This window comes from Lolium perenne, chromosome 5 (assembly GCF_019359855.2).
Source record: "Lolium perenne isolate Kyuss_39 chromosome 5, Kyuss_2.0, whole genome shotgun sequence".
Classification (NCBI taxonomy): domain Eukaryota; kingdom Viridiplantae; phylum Streptophyta; class Magnoliopsida; order Poales; family Poaceae; genus Lolium; species Lolium perenne.
Window position 1 is genome coordinate 156,941,989 of NC_067248.2, and position 15,133 is coordinate 156,957,121.

The 15,133-nt window shown below is 45.4% G+C and overlaps 1 protein-coding gene across 1 annotated transcript; it reads right to left on the reverse strand.

Moving 5' to 3' along the window:
- Nucleotides 1-12,621: 12,621 nt before the first annotated feature.
- On the reverse strand, nucleotides 12,622-13,378 carry LOC139831634 (uncharacterized). Its single transcript, XM_071820945.1, has 4 exons — nucleotides 13,206-13,378; nucleotides 13,016-13,126; nucleotides 12,845-12,914; nucleotides 12,622-12,738 (listed from the first exon to the last, which is right to left on the reverse strand). Exons 1-4 carry the CDS (start codon nucleotides 13,376-13,378, stop codon nucleotides 12,622-12,624), a joined length of 471 nt encoding a protein of 156 aa, XP_071677046.1.
- Between the last annotated feature and the right edge of the window lie 1,755 nt (nucleotides 13,379-15,133).

The following is a 15,133-nucleotide window of genomic DNA, read 5'->3' on the forward strand; positions in this document are numbered from 1 at the left end:
TACCACGGTACGAGTAAAGAGTACTTGTCAGGAGACGAGGTTGAACAAGGTATAGAGTGATACCGATGATCAAAACCTCGGACAAGTAAAATATCGCGTGACAAAGGGAATTGGTATCATATGTGAATGGTTCATTCGATCACTAAGTCATCGTTGAATATGTGGGAGCCATTATGGATCTCCAGATCCCGCTATTGGTTATTGGTCGAAGAGAAGTCTCAACCATGTCTACATAGTTCACGAACCGTAGGGTGACACACTTAAGGTTTGATGTCGTTTAAGTAGATATGGAATATGGAATGGAGTTCGAAGTTTTGTTCGGAGTCTCGGATGGGATCCAGGACATCACGAGGAGTTCCAGAATGGTCCGGAGAATAAGATTCATATATAGGAAGTCATTTTCTAGGTTTGAAAATGATCCGGTATTTTCTCTGGAAGGTTCTAGAAGGTTCTAGAAGAGTCCGGAAGAAATAAGGATGGAAGGAGGGACTCCACCCACCTTGGCCGGCCAGCCTAAGGGAGGAGGAGTCCCAAGTGGACTCCCCACCATGGTGGCCGACCACCCCACCAAGGAAAGGGGGGAGTCCCACTCCCCCTAGGTTTGGTCACATGGAAGGTTTTTTGTTGGGGTCTTATTCGGACACTTTGACCTAAACCTTGGGGCTTCCACCTATATAAAGAGGGGAGGAGAGGGGCTGGCCGGCCACCACAACACCACCATGGCCGCACCCCTCAAGGCTGCCCTAGCCGGCGCCCCCTCTCCCAAACCCTAGCGGTTCCCTCCTACCTCTCTCTCCCACATAGCTTAGGCGAAGCTCTATCGGAGATCTCCACCACCACCGCCACCACGCTGTTGTGCTGCCGGGATTCCGAGGAGGATCTACTACTTCCGCTGCCCGCTGGAACGGGGAGAAGGACGTCGTCATCAACACCGAACGTGTGACCGAGTACGGAGGTGCTGCCCGATCGTGGCACCGTGATCAAGATCTTCTACGCGCTTTTGTAAGCGGCAAGTGATCGTCTACCGCAGCAATAAGAGCCTACTCTTATAGGCTTTGGAAATCTTCAAGGGTGAGTCTTGATCATCCCCTCGTTGCTCCCGTCTTCTAGATTGCATCTTGGCTTGGATTGCGTTCTCGCGGTAGGAAATTTTTTGTTTTCTATGCAACGAATCCCTACAGTCTGCATCCCAAATATTCATGGCAGCTAGTGAGATCTCGATTGAGTCATCTGCCTGAACGACCTCCACTGCATCTCCATCCCACTGTATGATGCATTGGTGCATCGTGGATGGAATGCAACAGTTAGCGTGAATCCAATCCCTTCCTAGCAGGACAGCGTAGGTGCTTTTGCTGTCGACGATGAAGAACGAGGTAGGGATGGTTTTTCGGCCTACGGTCAGATCTACATTCAGAACACCTTTTGCTTCTGATGCTTGGCCGTTGAAATCGCTTAATGTGACGTTGGTCTTGATCAGATCGTCATTGGAACGTCCCAAACGTCGTAGCATGGAATACGACATTATGTTGACTGCCGCTCCTGTGTCAACCAACATCTTGCTGACAGGCTGCCCATTGATATAAACTTTTAGGTATAGAGCTTTCAAATGCCTGTAGCTCCTCTCTCGTGGCTTCTCAAAGATCACTGGCCGTGGACCGCAGTCAAATTGTGCCACCGACACTTCCTCGTCTTTCGGAGCAAAAAACTCTGACGGGAGTATGAACACCATGTTTGTATCAGCCGATGCCTCTGCATCGGCTTTTGTCTGTTTGGGGCGCCACACTTTCTTTGGCGGGCGCGTCTCCGTTTCCAACGTTTGCTGAATTTTCACGGCCAGATCGGGCCGTGCCTTCCTCAATGTGTACAGGTACTGAGCCTCGGCTTCCTCCAGGTTTCGTAGCCGTTGCACCCTACGCTTCTGAGAATGGCTGAGTCCATCAGGGCACCACCTTGGCCGGTGGTACCTATCTTCTTCTTCATCTGACTCCTCAAAGTCTTCATCTTGAGATGACTCAGCTCGTTTGTTCTGAGGTGGGAGAGGCCCTAGACGCTTGAACACTGAAACTTCATTTGTTCCCTTCCTCTGCTGTCTACATTCTGGGCAGTTCTCGATCGTAGGCAATCGGCTCATTCCTGAGTCCCAGCAGTGTTTAAAGAAAGGACAGTTCCAATGCCTATCCATGTCTTCTTGCTCTCTTGACCTCCCTCTAGCGTGACGCTCATACCCGTCATTGTCTCTATCATATTGACGGTATTTCCTGTCATCTGCATCAGACCGACGATATCTCTCATCATCTGCGTCGTAGCACCAACGTCGGTCATATTGCTGCTCATATTTGTTAAGGAGATGCGCGGAGAGTGGTCGTTGGTACCGCACGCTTCTCACTTCTTCCTCGGTCAGGTACCGTCTGTCATCATATTGGGGCCGGTCGCGTGGATCGGCCTCCTCTTTCTCCTTGCCATGGGAGTGACTGCTTTCTGCTTTATCCTTGCCATGGCGGTTCACAAGCCCTGCCATGTTGACATCAAAAGAGAAACCTGGCTCGCATCTTATGGAGTGACTGAGATCCACCATGTTGACGCCAGGAAACGGATGTGTGTCTACTTTCATGGCAAATTGTCCGAAGATTAATCGGCCTGATTCTATCGCCCATTTGAATCTGTGCGCGCAATATTTTGCAATCGTTGGTGGCGTGGGTGAACGTGTGATGCCATTTGCAGTATGGCCTGCCGTTCATCTCTTGTGATGTAGGAATTTTGTGGCCTTCGGGTAACTTCAGCTGTTTCTCCTTTAGCAGCAAATCGAAAATCTGTTCAGTTTTGCTTAAATCAAAGTCAAACCCTTTTGGAGGCCCTGGTTGTTTCACCCATTTGCAGGACACGGGTACTGCCCCCCGAGCCCATTCAGCCACAGCGACTTCCTGATCTTCAGCAGAGTCTTCAGTCTCTTCTGCCTCGACCAGACCTATCGGGCGCTTGAACTTGTCCTGGTACAATTCTGGGTGGCGCTGCTCGTATGATGTCAGTTTCTGGGCCATGTGCGCCAACGAATTGTACTCCACTTGGAAAGTCAGATCCTTGAGTGGCGCTGCGAGGCCTGCCACGGCCAGCTCAACTGCTTCTTTCTCAGATAAATGAACCGAATAACATCGGTTCTTGACAGTTCTGAAACGTTGAATGTACTCAGACACCGTCTCTCCTCGCCTTTGCCGAACCTGTGTCAGATCGGCAATACCAGCTTCGGTAGCTTCTGAATGATATTGTATGTGAAACTGCTCTTCCAGCTGCTTCCATGTCCGAACTGAATCTGGGGGCAACGAGGTGTACCACCCAAAGGCTGGACCCGTGAGAGATTGCGCAAAGAACCTCACACGTAGCTGGTCTGATGCTGAAACCATGCCCAACTGTGTCAAGTATCGGCTCACGTGGTTGATGGAGCTAGAACCTTCTGATCCACTGAATTTTGTGAAGTCAGGGAGCCGATACTTAGGCGGCAGTGGGATCAGGTCATACTCGTTGGGATACGGCTTGGAATAGCCGATTGTTTTCTTCTTTGGCAGGATACCAAACTGATCTCTCAAGATTGTACTGATCTGATCCATGGTATGAGCTGCAGGGGTTGAGCTTTCATGACTCATTGCGGTGGCATATTTAGCTAGCCACGCCTGTTTCTCAGCATCTGCTCCAGAACTCCCTCCTGCTCCAGTAATCCCTCCTGCCGTAGTCTGGATCGTGTGCGTCCAGTTGTTGCAGTCCGGCACGTATGTGCACATGTACCCATGCGGGATCTCCTTGGGCGGCTCATACAGGAATTGGTAATCGCCAGGATCACCTCCAACCTTGTAGACGACGTATGCCGGTGAACCTTGTTGCTGTGGAGCTGCCAACGCGAATGGCAGTGGGGGCCTAGTGTGGAACGGTATCTCTCCCTGGTGAGTCCCTAGAGCAGGTCCTGACGGAGAATACTAATGCTTCATGATTTCTTGCACCACACGAAGCGCAACACGTTCAAGAGTGTTCACCAGGCTCTCAGAATGGCGGTGTAGGGAATGAGCTACCATGTAATTAATCTCCTGGCGTAGAGCTCTGGTGCGTTCCTCTGAAGAGGTAGAGAGGTCTACTTCGTCGAGGGCACCTTCAGGGGAGAACCCTTTCCATCTGATACCATGTGAACGGGTCTTCATGAAAGAGCCGATGAGATCAGCTTCTAAGATGGCTTTCATCTCATCGTACTTCTTCTTGTGTTCTTCCGGCAGATCTGCGTACGTGACTGGTTCGCCCACCACCTCATCCGCGGCTTTTGACATGGTTGCTGCAGATGTCGACGTAGTGGTTGCTGTAGAGTGTCCCACCGGGCGTGCCAGAATGTGTTGCCTGCCAAAACCCACCGGCGAGCAGTGGTTAAGCAACACGAAGAGCCGGGAGACTCCCAAGACTGCTGGGTGGGCCCTGGTGCCTCGACGTCGTCCCGCAATGTTCCGGCACACGTCCTGGCGGTTGCAAGGGCGTGCCACCTGACCTATACCTGGTCAGGAAGGTGTTGGATTGCTTCGATTAGTCTCCTGCATGGTAGACACGTAAACATTAAATACGAGCCCTATCGGCTCTCAGGTTGCCCCGTGGATCGGCTCAAAGAGCCGATCGCCCCATGTTTCACGTTGGATTTACGATGACATGGGGATCCTGCTTGATCAATGCAAAGTTAAACCAATCTACGACAGTTTAGGGTTTTCACCGCATGATCGGAACATCCTACGCGTAGTTGAGCCTAGCAGCCACGAAAGGTGATGGAAAACTAACCCTAAAAGAGGCCTAAAAACCAACATTAAGTCAATTCCCGGAACAATCCCTCTTAGGGCTAACAAACCACACCTCTCGCACCACCGGATCGTTCAACCCGTTTGTAAGGCCTAACCATACGGATATCAAACTAATCCTTGAAGAACAAGGAGCAACTATAATAGATCGGATCTACTAAATAAAGAACAAGCAAGGTGCTGCCCTGTAAGGGCAGCTAGATATCGAGGGACGGCATAGCTAAGCAAATATGCATAAGAAAAGCATCACTGCAAGCCCCAAAACATCTACGATAAGTAGTGCTACTCGCCATCAACAATGCTTCAGCACGAGTAACACAAGGTAACGAATAAACGTGTACTTCCTAGATCGCAAGATGCGATCTAGGCAGCATGATGCTTACCCGGAAGAAACCCTCGAAACAAGGGTGGCGATGCGCTTGGTTTGTGTTTGTTGTGAACGTGATTGTCCTCCTTCTCAATAACCCTAGATACATATTTATAGTCCGTAGACTTTCTAACTTGGGAATAAACCCAACTGTGTACGAGCTAAACTCTATCTCTTTAATTCTAAACCGACACGTATCCTACTATAATTTACAGATACACGGGCAATCTTGCCCAAACTTCTTGTACAAGGCCGATTCGGGAATATTTTCCGTGCATATCCTCCAAGCCCATTTAATCACGGCCCATCTCCAGACTTGGTTAAATTCTGGTGATAACAGAAGGACATGGAAAGTGTGCCTATGCTGTAATAATGCTTATGTGGGTGTTGTCTATGTGTAATGTGAGTGAAAATGTGTTGTCCGCGTTGGACAAAGAACAAAAGAAAAGAAAAGAACTGATGAATCGTCGAAATATGGCATTGTGGCTTAGGCCATATTTCGAGGGGAGAATAGAAAGACTTGTTAAAATGGTATTCTTCCTCCATTAGAATTCTCAGACATAGAACAGTGCATCGATTGCATTAAAGAAAAAATTGTAAAGCAAATTAAAAAGGGTGCAAATTGATGCACAGCAACACTAGAAATAATTCACACCGAGATATGTGGATCATTTCTTCTGAAAAGTGTGGATGGCTATGATTCGTTCATAACATTCACAAATGATTACTCCCGATATGGTTATATTTATCCAATAAAAGAAAGAACATAAGCGTTGGATAATTCAAAATATTCAAAGCTGAAGTTGAAAATCAGCATGATAAAAGAATAAAGATAGTCAGGTCTGATCGTGGAGGGGAGTACTACGGTCGACATACCCCATATGGCCAAGTCCCTGGACCTTTTGCAAGGTTTCTACAGGAGACTGGAATAGTCGCCCAGTACTCGATGCCGGGCGAACCTCAGCAGAATGGGGTAGTTGAAAGGCGCAACCGTACCCTTATGGATATGGTGCGCAGTATGATGAGCTATTCCACCCTACCATTGGGATTATGGATTGAGGCGTTGATGCGTGTAGTTGACACGTCCATTGGGAACCCCAAGAGGAAGGTGTGATGCGCACAGTAGCAAGTTTCCCACAGTAAGAAACCAAGGTTTAATCGAACCAGTAGGAGTCAAGAAGCACGTTGAAGGTTGATGGTGGAGGAGTGTAGTGCGGCGCAACACCAGGGATTCCGGTGCCAACGTGGAACCTGCACAACACAATCACAGAACTTTGCCCCAACGTAACAGCGAGGTTGTCAATCTCACCGGCTTGCTGTAAACAAAGGATTAGATATATAGTGTGGATGATGATGTTTGTTTGCGAAGAACAGTAAAGAACAATTGCAGTAGATTGTATTTCAGATGTAAAGAATAGGACCGGGGTCCACAGTTCACTAGTGGTGTCTCTCCCATAAGATAAATAGCATGTTGGGTGAACAAATTACAGTTGGGCAATTGACAAATAAAGAAGGCATAACAATGCACATACATATATCATGATGAGTACTATGAGATTTAATCAGGGCATTACGACAAAGTACATAGACCGCCATCCAGCATGCATCTATGCCTAAAAAGTCCAGTTTCAGGTTATCATCCGAACCCCCTCCAGTATTAAGTTGTAAACAATAGACAATTGCATTAAGTATGGTGCGTAATGTAATCAACACAAATATCCTTAGACAAAGCATCGATGTTTTATCCCTAGTGGCAACAGCACATCCACAACCTTAGAACTTTCTGTCATTGTCCCAGATTTAATGGAGGCATGAACCCACTATTGAGCATAAATACTCCCTCTTGGAGTCACAAGTATCAACTTGGCCAGAGCCTCTACTAGCAACGGAGAGCATGAAAGAACATAAATAACATATATGATAGATTGATAATCAACTTGACATAGTATTCAATATCCATCGGATCCCAACAAACACAACATGTAGGATTACAAATAAACGATCTTGATCATGATAGGCAGCTAACAAGATCGAACATGATAGCACAATGAGGAGAAGACGACCATCTAGCTACTGCTATGGACCCATAGTCCAGGGGTGAACTACTCACACATCGATCCGGAGGCGATCATGGCGATGAAGAGACCTCTGGGAGATGATTCCCCTCTCCGGCAGGGTGCCGGAGGCGATCTCCTGAATCCCCCGAGATGGGATTGGCGGCGGCGGCGTCTCTGGAAGGTTTTCCGTATCGTGGCTCTCGTGATCGGGGTTTCGCGATGAAGACTTTAAGTAGGCGGAAGGGCAGGTCAGGGGGCCACACGAGGGCCCCACACAACAGGCCGGCGCGGCCAAGGCCCAGGCCGCGCCGCCCTAGTGTGTGGCCGCCTCGTGGCCCCACTTCTTATCCTCTTCGGTCTTCTGGAAGCTTCGTGGAAAAATAGGACCCTGGGCGTTGATTTCGTCCAATTCCGAGAATATTTCCTTACTAGGATTTCTGAAACCAAAAACAGCAGAAAACAAAGAATCGGCTCTTCGGCATCTCGTCAATAGGTTAGTGCCGGAAAATGCATAATAATGACATATAATGTATATAAAACATGTGAGTATCATCATAAAAGTAGCATGGAACATAAGAAATTATAGATACGTTTGGGACGTATCAAGCATCCCCAAGCTTAGTTCCTACTCGCCCTCGAGTAGGTAAACGATAACAAAGATAATTTCTAAAGTGACATGCTATCATAATCTTGATCAATACTATTGTAAAGCACATGAGATGAATGCAGCGATTCGAAGCAATGATGAAGATAATGAGTAAACAAATGAATCATATAGCAAAGACTTTTCATGAATAGTACTTTCAAGACAAGCATCAATAAGTCTTGCATAAGAGTTAACTCATAAAGCAATAAATTCTAAGTAAAAGCGTTGAAACAACACAAAGGAAGATATAAGTTTCAGCGGTTGCTTTCAACTTTAACATGTATATCTCATGGATAATTATCAACACAAAGTAATATAACAAGTGCAATAGGGAAACATGTAAGAATCAATGCACACAGTTGATACAAGTGTTTGCTTCTAAGAAGAAAGAATAGGTAAACTGACTCAACAATAAAGTAGAAGATAGGCCCTTCGCAGAGGGAAGCATGGATTACTATTTTTGTGTTAGAGCTTTTCATTTTGAAAACAAGAAACAATTTTGTCAACGGTAGTAATAAAGCATATGAGTTATGTATAAGACATCTTATAAGTTGCAAGCCTCATGCATAGTATACTAATAGTACTCGCACCTTGTCCTAATTAGCTTGGGTTAACACGGATTATCATTGCATAACATATGTTTCAACCAAGTGTCACAAAGGGGTACCTCTATGCCGCCTGTACAAAGGTCTAAGGAGAAAGCTTGCATTGGATTTCTCGCTTTTGATTATTCTCAACTTAGACATCCATACCGGGACAACATAGACAACAGATAATGGACTCCTCTTTAATGCATAAGCATTCAACAACAGTTAATATTCTCATAAGAGATTGAGGATTAGCTGTCCACACTGAAACTTCCACCATGAATCATGGCTTTAGTTAGCGGCCTAATGTTCTTCTCTAACAGTATGCATACTCAAACCATTTGATTGTGAAAACCGCCCTTACTTCAGACAAGACGAACATGCATAGCAACTCACATGATATTCAACAAAGGTAAAAGAGTTGATGGCGTCCCCAGAAAACATGGTTACCGCTCAACAAGCAACTTACTAAGAAATAAGACACATAAGTACATATTCTTCACCACGATAGTTTTTAAGGCTATTTATCCCATGAGCTATATATTGTAAAGGCAAAGAATAGAAATTTTAAAGGTAGCACTCAAGTAATGTACTTTGGAATGGCGGAGAAATACCATGTGGTAGGTAGGTTTGGTGGACACAAATGGCATGGATTTTGGCTCAAGGATTTGGATGCACGAGAAGAATCCATCTCAATACAAGGCTAGGCTAGCAAGGTTGTTTGAAGCAAACTCAAGTATGAAATGGTGCGGCAAGACTCACATATAAACATATTGTAAGCATTATAAGGCTTTACATCGTCTCCTTGTTGTTCAAACACCTCAACCAGAAAATATCTAGACTTAGAGAGAACAATCATGCAAACCAAATTTTAACATGCTCTATGTAGTTATTCATTAATGGGTACAAGGTACATGATGCAAGAGCTTAAACAAGATCTATATGAGCACAACAATTGCCAAGTATCACATTATTCAAGACATTAACCCATTTACCACATGCGGCATTTTCCGTTTCCAACCATATATCAATGAATGAAATAGTTCAAATTTCGCAATGAACATTAAAGATAAAGCTAAGAACATATGTGTTCATACGTAACAGCGGAGCGTGTCTCTCTCCCACACAAAGACTAGGATCCGATTTATTCAAACAAAAACAAAAACAAAAACAAACAGACGCTCCAAGTAAAGCACATAAGATGTGACGGAATAAAAATATAGTTTCACTAGAGGAACCTGATAATGTTGTTGATGAAGAAGGGCATGCCTTGGGCATCCCCAAGCTTAGACGCTTGGGTCTTCTTAAAATATACAGGGATGAACCACGGGGGCATCCCCAAGCTTTGACTTTTCACTCTTCTTGATCATATTGTATCATCCTCCTCTCTTGACCCTTGAAAACTTCCTCCACACCAAACTCGAAACAAACTCATTAGAGGGTCAGTGCATAATTCATATATTCAGAGGTGACATAATCATTCTTAATACTTCTGGACATCGCACAAATCTACTGAAAGTTAATGGAACAAAGAAATCCATCAAACATAGCAAAACAGGCAATGCGAAATAAAAGGCAGAATCTGTCAAAACAGAACAGTCCGTAAAGACGAATTTTAAAGTGGCACCAGACTTGCTCAGATGAAAATGCCCAAATTGAATGAAAGCTGCGTACATATCTGAGGATCACGCATGTAAATTTGCAGATTTTTCTGAGTTACCTACAGAGAATTCTGCCCAGATTCCTGATAGCAAGAAATCTGTTCCTGCGCAGTAATCCAAATCTAGTATTGACTTTAATATCAAAGACTTTACTTGGCACAACAATGCAATAAAATAAAGATAAGGAGAGGTTGCTACAATAGTAACAACTTCCAAGACTCAAATATAAAACAAAGTACTGTAGTAAAATCATGGGTTGTCTCCCATAAGCGCTTTTCTTTAACGCCTTTCAGCTAGGCGCAGAAAGTGTGTATCAAGTGTTATCAAGAGAAGAAGCATTGACATCAAAAAATTTCTCACAAACAAGACTTGTTGCAGAGGGTACCTTAGATGTTACATTATCTAAATTTCCCATAGTGGTACTAAGGATTTTATCAATTTTAGGCTTATAATTCTTTGGCTTAGGCACCTTAGAGACATACATGAACTAGCTAAGTGCCCGCGCGTTGCTGCGGCACAAAATATGGAGTCTTTTTATCTCCATCGCCAATCCTAATCATTTTGCACCCTAGAAATTAAGCTTCCACAATTGAAGCTTCGAGTTGAGATCAATATATGTTTGTAGCTGACATGGCTAGAGAAACCATTATATTAATTACAAATTTAAATGTCCAACATCAATGATACAAAAAATGTTTAGCTTTTACGGACAAATAAAGCTGAGGTACACTTGCCCTTAGGAAGATGGATACAAGCTAGGTGTAATACTAATAATACCCATCAAACTAAGGTGTAATACTAATATGGTCATGTTATTCCACGAGTACACGAATATATCAGATTCAGTTGCAAGCAAAATGATCCGAATGCTAGCAAAAAACTACATGGCAGCATTATTTTCCAATACTATATCCAAATAATTGCGGCTAAATACAAGTTTTCCTAGCACACAGTACCTTTAATGGAAAATACCTAACCCTGACCGTAGACTTGCATGATCAAACAAATCACCAGTTCAGAAATGGTACAAGATACAGTTTCGCTTAAAAGTTTGCAAACATGTTGCTTAAACACGTGAAAGACATTTGAATTAGGCCTTGCTTAGCAGCAGTAAGACATACGATGACTGGTTATCATACAGTATTGATGACGATCAGCTTTGTTTTTCTAAGATTTGCAGTACCTGAAAAAAGTTTGCGGTGTGCAGATAGACCTTCCACGGTATTTTCTTTTGGTAAAAGCAAAGCGATAGGAGGCATTGTAGGTAAAGGAAGCATAAGCAATCTGATGCATCAATCAGTCATAACTCCAGCAGCCTAACATTTATAGGCTGCCTACGATGCGTTCCACCCCCTCGCCGTCTACTGGCTGGGCTTCGACGCACTGGTTGTCGTCCACCGAAAATATAATTTTATTTGTCCATCGTTAAGTTTCCGGTTAATTTATATGTACCTTGCACTCTCATATTATTTTCTGAAGTAGTAAGTACAGAAAATCAAAACTATCAGCAAGGGAAGAAATTTGATGAGAGTTGAAGCCTAACCGCGGGGAGCCGGGGAACTTACATGGAGATCTATGCCAGACTGCAGATTAGGTAGCCCCACGAAGATTTTTCTATCAGAGATTCAGACTTTCAGAGTGACACAATCGTTAGTTTTGTCACAGGGAGGACTCAAGTAATGCATTCATGTACGAACAGATGTTAAATTTTCGGCAACAAATAATGAAAGAACCACGATGATCTAACAGGGAACCTTGCGCGCTTTGTAGCGACGCGGCCTCGGCAGGTCCGCGTGTTTATCCACTAGTGGAAAACGGGGCAATAGGCCCGGTCCATTTGGGCCTTTAGACCCGGTTCCTGAACCGGGACCAACTAGGCGGGACTAAAGGGGGTACCCTTTAGTCCCGGTTCAAAGATAAACCGGGCCTAAAGGCCCCAACACGTGGTGCGACCAGGGAGCTCGCGCTGGAAGGGCTTTGGTCCCGGTTCGTGGTACGAACCGGGCCTATGTTTCTCTGCCGCGGCAGAGAATTGCTATTTCTCTGCCGCGGCACAGATTTGGGCTGTACCAGCGTTTCTCTGCCGCGGCAGAGAAACAGTCTGTTTCCCTTGCCGCGGCAGAGTTTCAGCAATGCGCATATATATATCATTCAAGAAACCACAAAAAATCGTCATGAATATATATAGACATCGTCAACAGTACACGACATAGTCAACACAGTACACGTAATGCATGCATATTTACAATACAACTTTTCCTGAACGAATATCCTCCGCCGTCACGATCTTCCGATAGTGCTCTCCACCTGGGGTAAGGACCTCGGTAATAAAGAATCCCGCGATTTCCTCTTGAATTGCTTTTATTTGATCCGCTGTTATGAGAGTGTCCCGCAGACGTGTCATCTATATTTAAAAAAGGAGATCAATATATGAATGGAACTCAATACAATAGATGGTACTAATTAAGATTAATTGTGAAAATTTGTTATCGTACACGAGTGTGGTGTATTTGGGCATCCCCACCCTTGGGACAGGACATGTCACGCATGAAGGTGCAGACGTAGTATCCACATAAGTTATTCCCTTTTTCCTGCCTCATACACTTTACGAAAAAATAGTTCGATCAAACTAATAATCAAGCATCGTATTGAAAGTAAATATCATATATAAAGTTTCACGGACATAGCTATATATATAGTACTACTTACAGGGTAATCTCTAAATGTAAGCTCCGGTTTCCATTCACCCGGAACAGTATTGATGAACCGTTTCCAAGCCCTGCCCGGCAAAAAATAATGAGTAAATGAGTAATTGATTAGTTGATGATATCTTCGAATTAGAGCAGATGAAGATGCCAATACGAAATTGATTGAAACTACCTCTGGAGGATGGCAGCCATGTCCGCCCATTCCGCATATTCTGTACGTTTCGAGTCCATGACGTTTACGACTCCAAGGTGAAGATCAATGATTAGGAGAATAAAATGGAAACTGCACAAGCATAGCTCAATGATTACGAGAATAAAGTGGAAGGTGCACAAGCATAATGTATGTTATATATAACACTCACTTGAAGTTGTAGGGAAAGAATATATCCTCTTTGTCTGCTTGCTTCTCTAAAAACATTACGATGTTGTCCTCTGTGTCCTTGGCGAAGTCTCGAACCGTAACTTCATGAACTGTGTTTGGGTCTATGAACCCCAGCGGTAGGAGCTTGCCACTTTTGTATTCCAGCTTCTTCATTCTGCATAATTAAATGTATAGCGTACACAAAGAATATAATGAGGATAATTGTTAGTGCAAATGAATGAGCTACAAACTTAATTACACAAATAAATCACTTACAGGCAGTAGCAACTGATGACAGCTTTGTCGAGGGCGTCTTGATTGAATAACTGAAACAGTTCTTCTAACTCAATGTTTATCTCGTCTTCCCCCCGGAAGTAATGCTCATCTCTAAGATACACCGTGAGGTACCTTTCACTTCTTCGACAGGCTTTCAGGTACCAGTCATGCAACCTTCGCATCTGAGTCCCTAGACGCGCGAGCTCGCCAGGTTTGACGAGATCAGATCCGTATCTATACTTGTTTACCACTTGAGCCGTTGGATAGTAATCTTCGTGACTCAACCGATGCTCCCTGAGCTCTAGCCGCCCGTTCGATCATCGATGCCGTCTCTGGATCATGATATGGCTCCACGATGAAGTGGGGTGCGGCCTGAATGTCCTGCTGTCCAAGCTGGGCGACTTTTTTTGCTTCTTTCATCGCTCTAGAGGACTGTCCAAGAGAGCGGTCATAGTCAGCTCTCAGCTCAGGTCTCTTCATTCTCGTCTCGGCAAAGTGCTTCACTGTCTGCGGTGGAATAAACATCTTCTTCGGTGCAGTTGCAAGAAACGCCTTTTGCTCTTCAGTCTGCTCATGTGGCAACAACTCTGGAGTCTGTTCCCTCATTGGAGTTGATGATCTCTTCGGAGCTGTAGGAGGTGCCGCGGACCGCTTCCTCTTTTGCTTAGGTGGAAGCGGCGGAGTCTCCTGACGAGGAGGAGGAGGCGGCGGAGTATTTTCACGCGGAGGAGACTGGTCATGGATAGGGGAATCATCATCGCGCAGAGGAGAATCATCACGCGGAGGAGACTGCACAGGTGGCGGAGGAGGCGGAGGTGGCCTGCTTGTTGGCTTCTCACCTGGAAACACAATGTTCTCCTTCCGCCATTGCACGGTGGTTCTACGGGCTTCTCCCAGTTCTTTGATTTCCCCATCTTCACCAGCAGGGTGCTCAAGCACCAACCCCTCATACTCTCTCAACACTTCATCCACCATCACAACAGCAAAGTCGTCTTGGACCGGACGGCAATGGTAAGACCTTGTAGGTAAGAGGATGCCGACCGCCGCCTTGAAGGATAGGTTAAAAACTTTAACATGCAGCTCACAAGGACGGCTCTCAGTGAGATCATCCACGGGGGGGGTAGCGAGGAGGCTCGACCACCTGGTCATCATCATCATCATTATCCACTTACTGAGAGGAAGCCACGCTGCTTTTCCGGTGTGGTTGAGATTGCAGCGGGGCGATGGCATTGAGCAGTGCAGGATCTACAGCCTGCCCCGAGCCATCTGAGATGTAAGTACTTGGGTTACCATGGTTAATTGGGCTTGCATGGTGCTCATACCCTCCTCTAAGTTAGCCAGGCGGTCTGTTTCCCTTGCCTTCCTCCTCTCATGGCTTTTATCAGGAAATCTCTTCCTTTCCGCAGGAAAGCCATACTTCCACGGAACGGAGCCTGCTGTGCCTCGTGTTCGTCCGCCGTGTTCTTTGTTCCCAAGGGCGCGTGTCAGCTCATCGTTCTGTCTTTCGGGCTGGAACAACCCCGCCTCCACGTCCCTATGTGCCTTTTCCAGGGCATCAATGGGAACCTTCAGATGAGCTTTCTTATAGATGCACTTCCCTGTTTCTGGATCCAACGTTCCCCCAATCCCGTAGAACCACTCCTTGCACCGTTC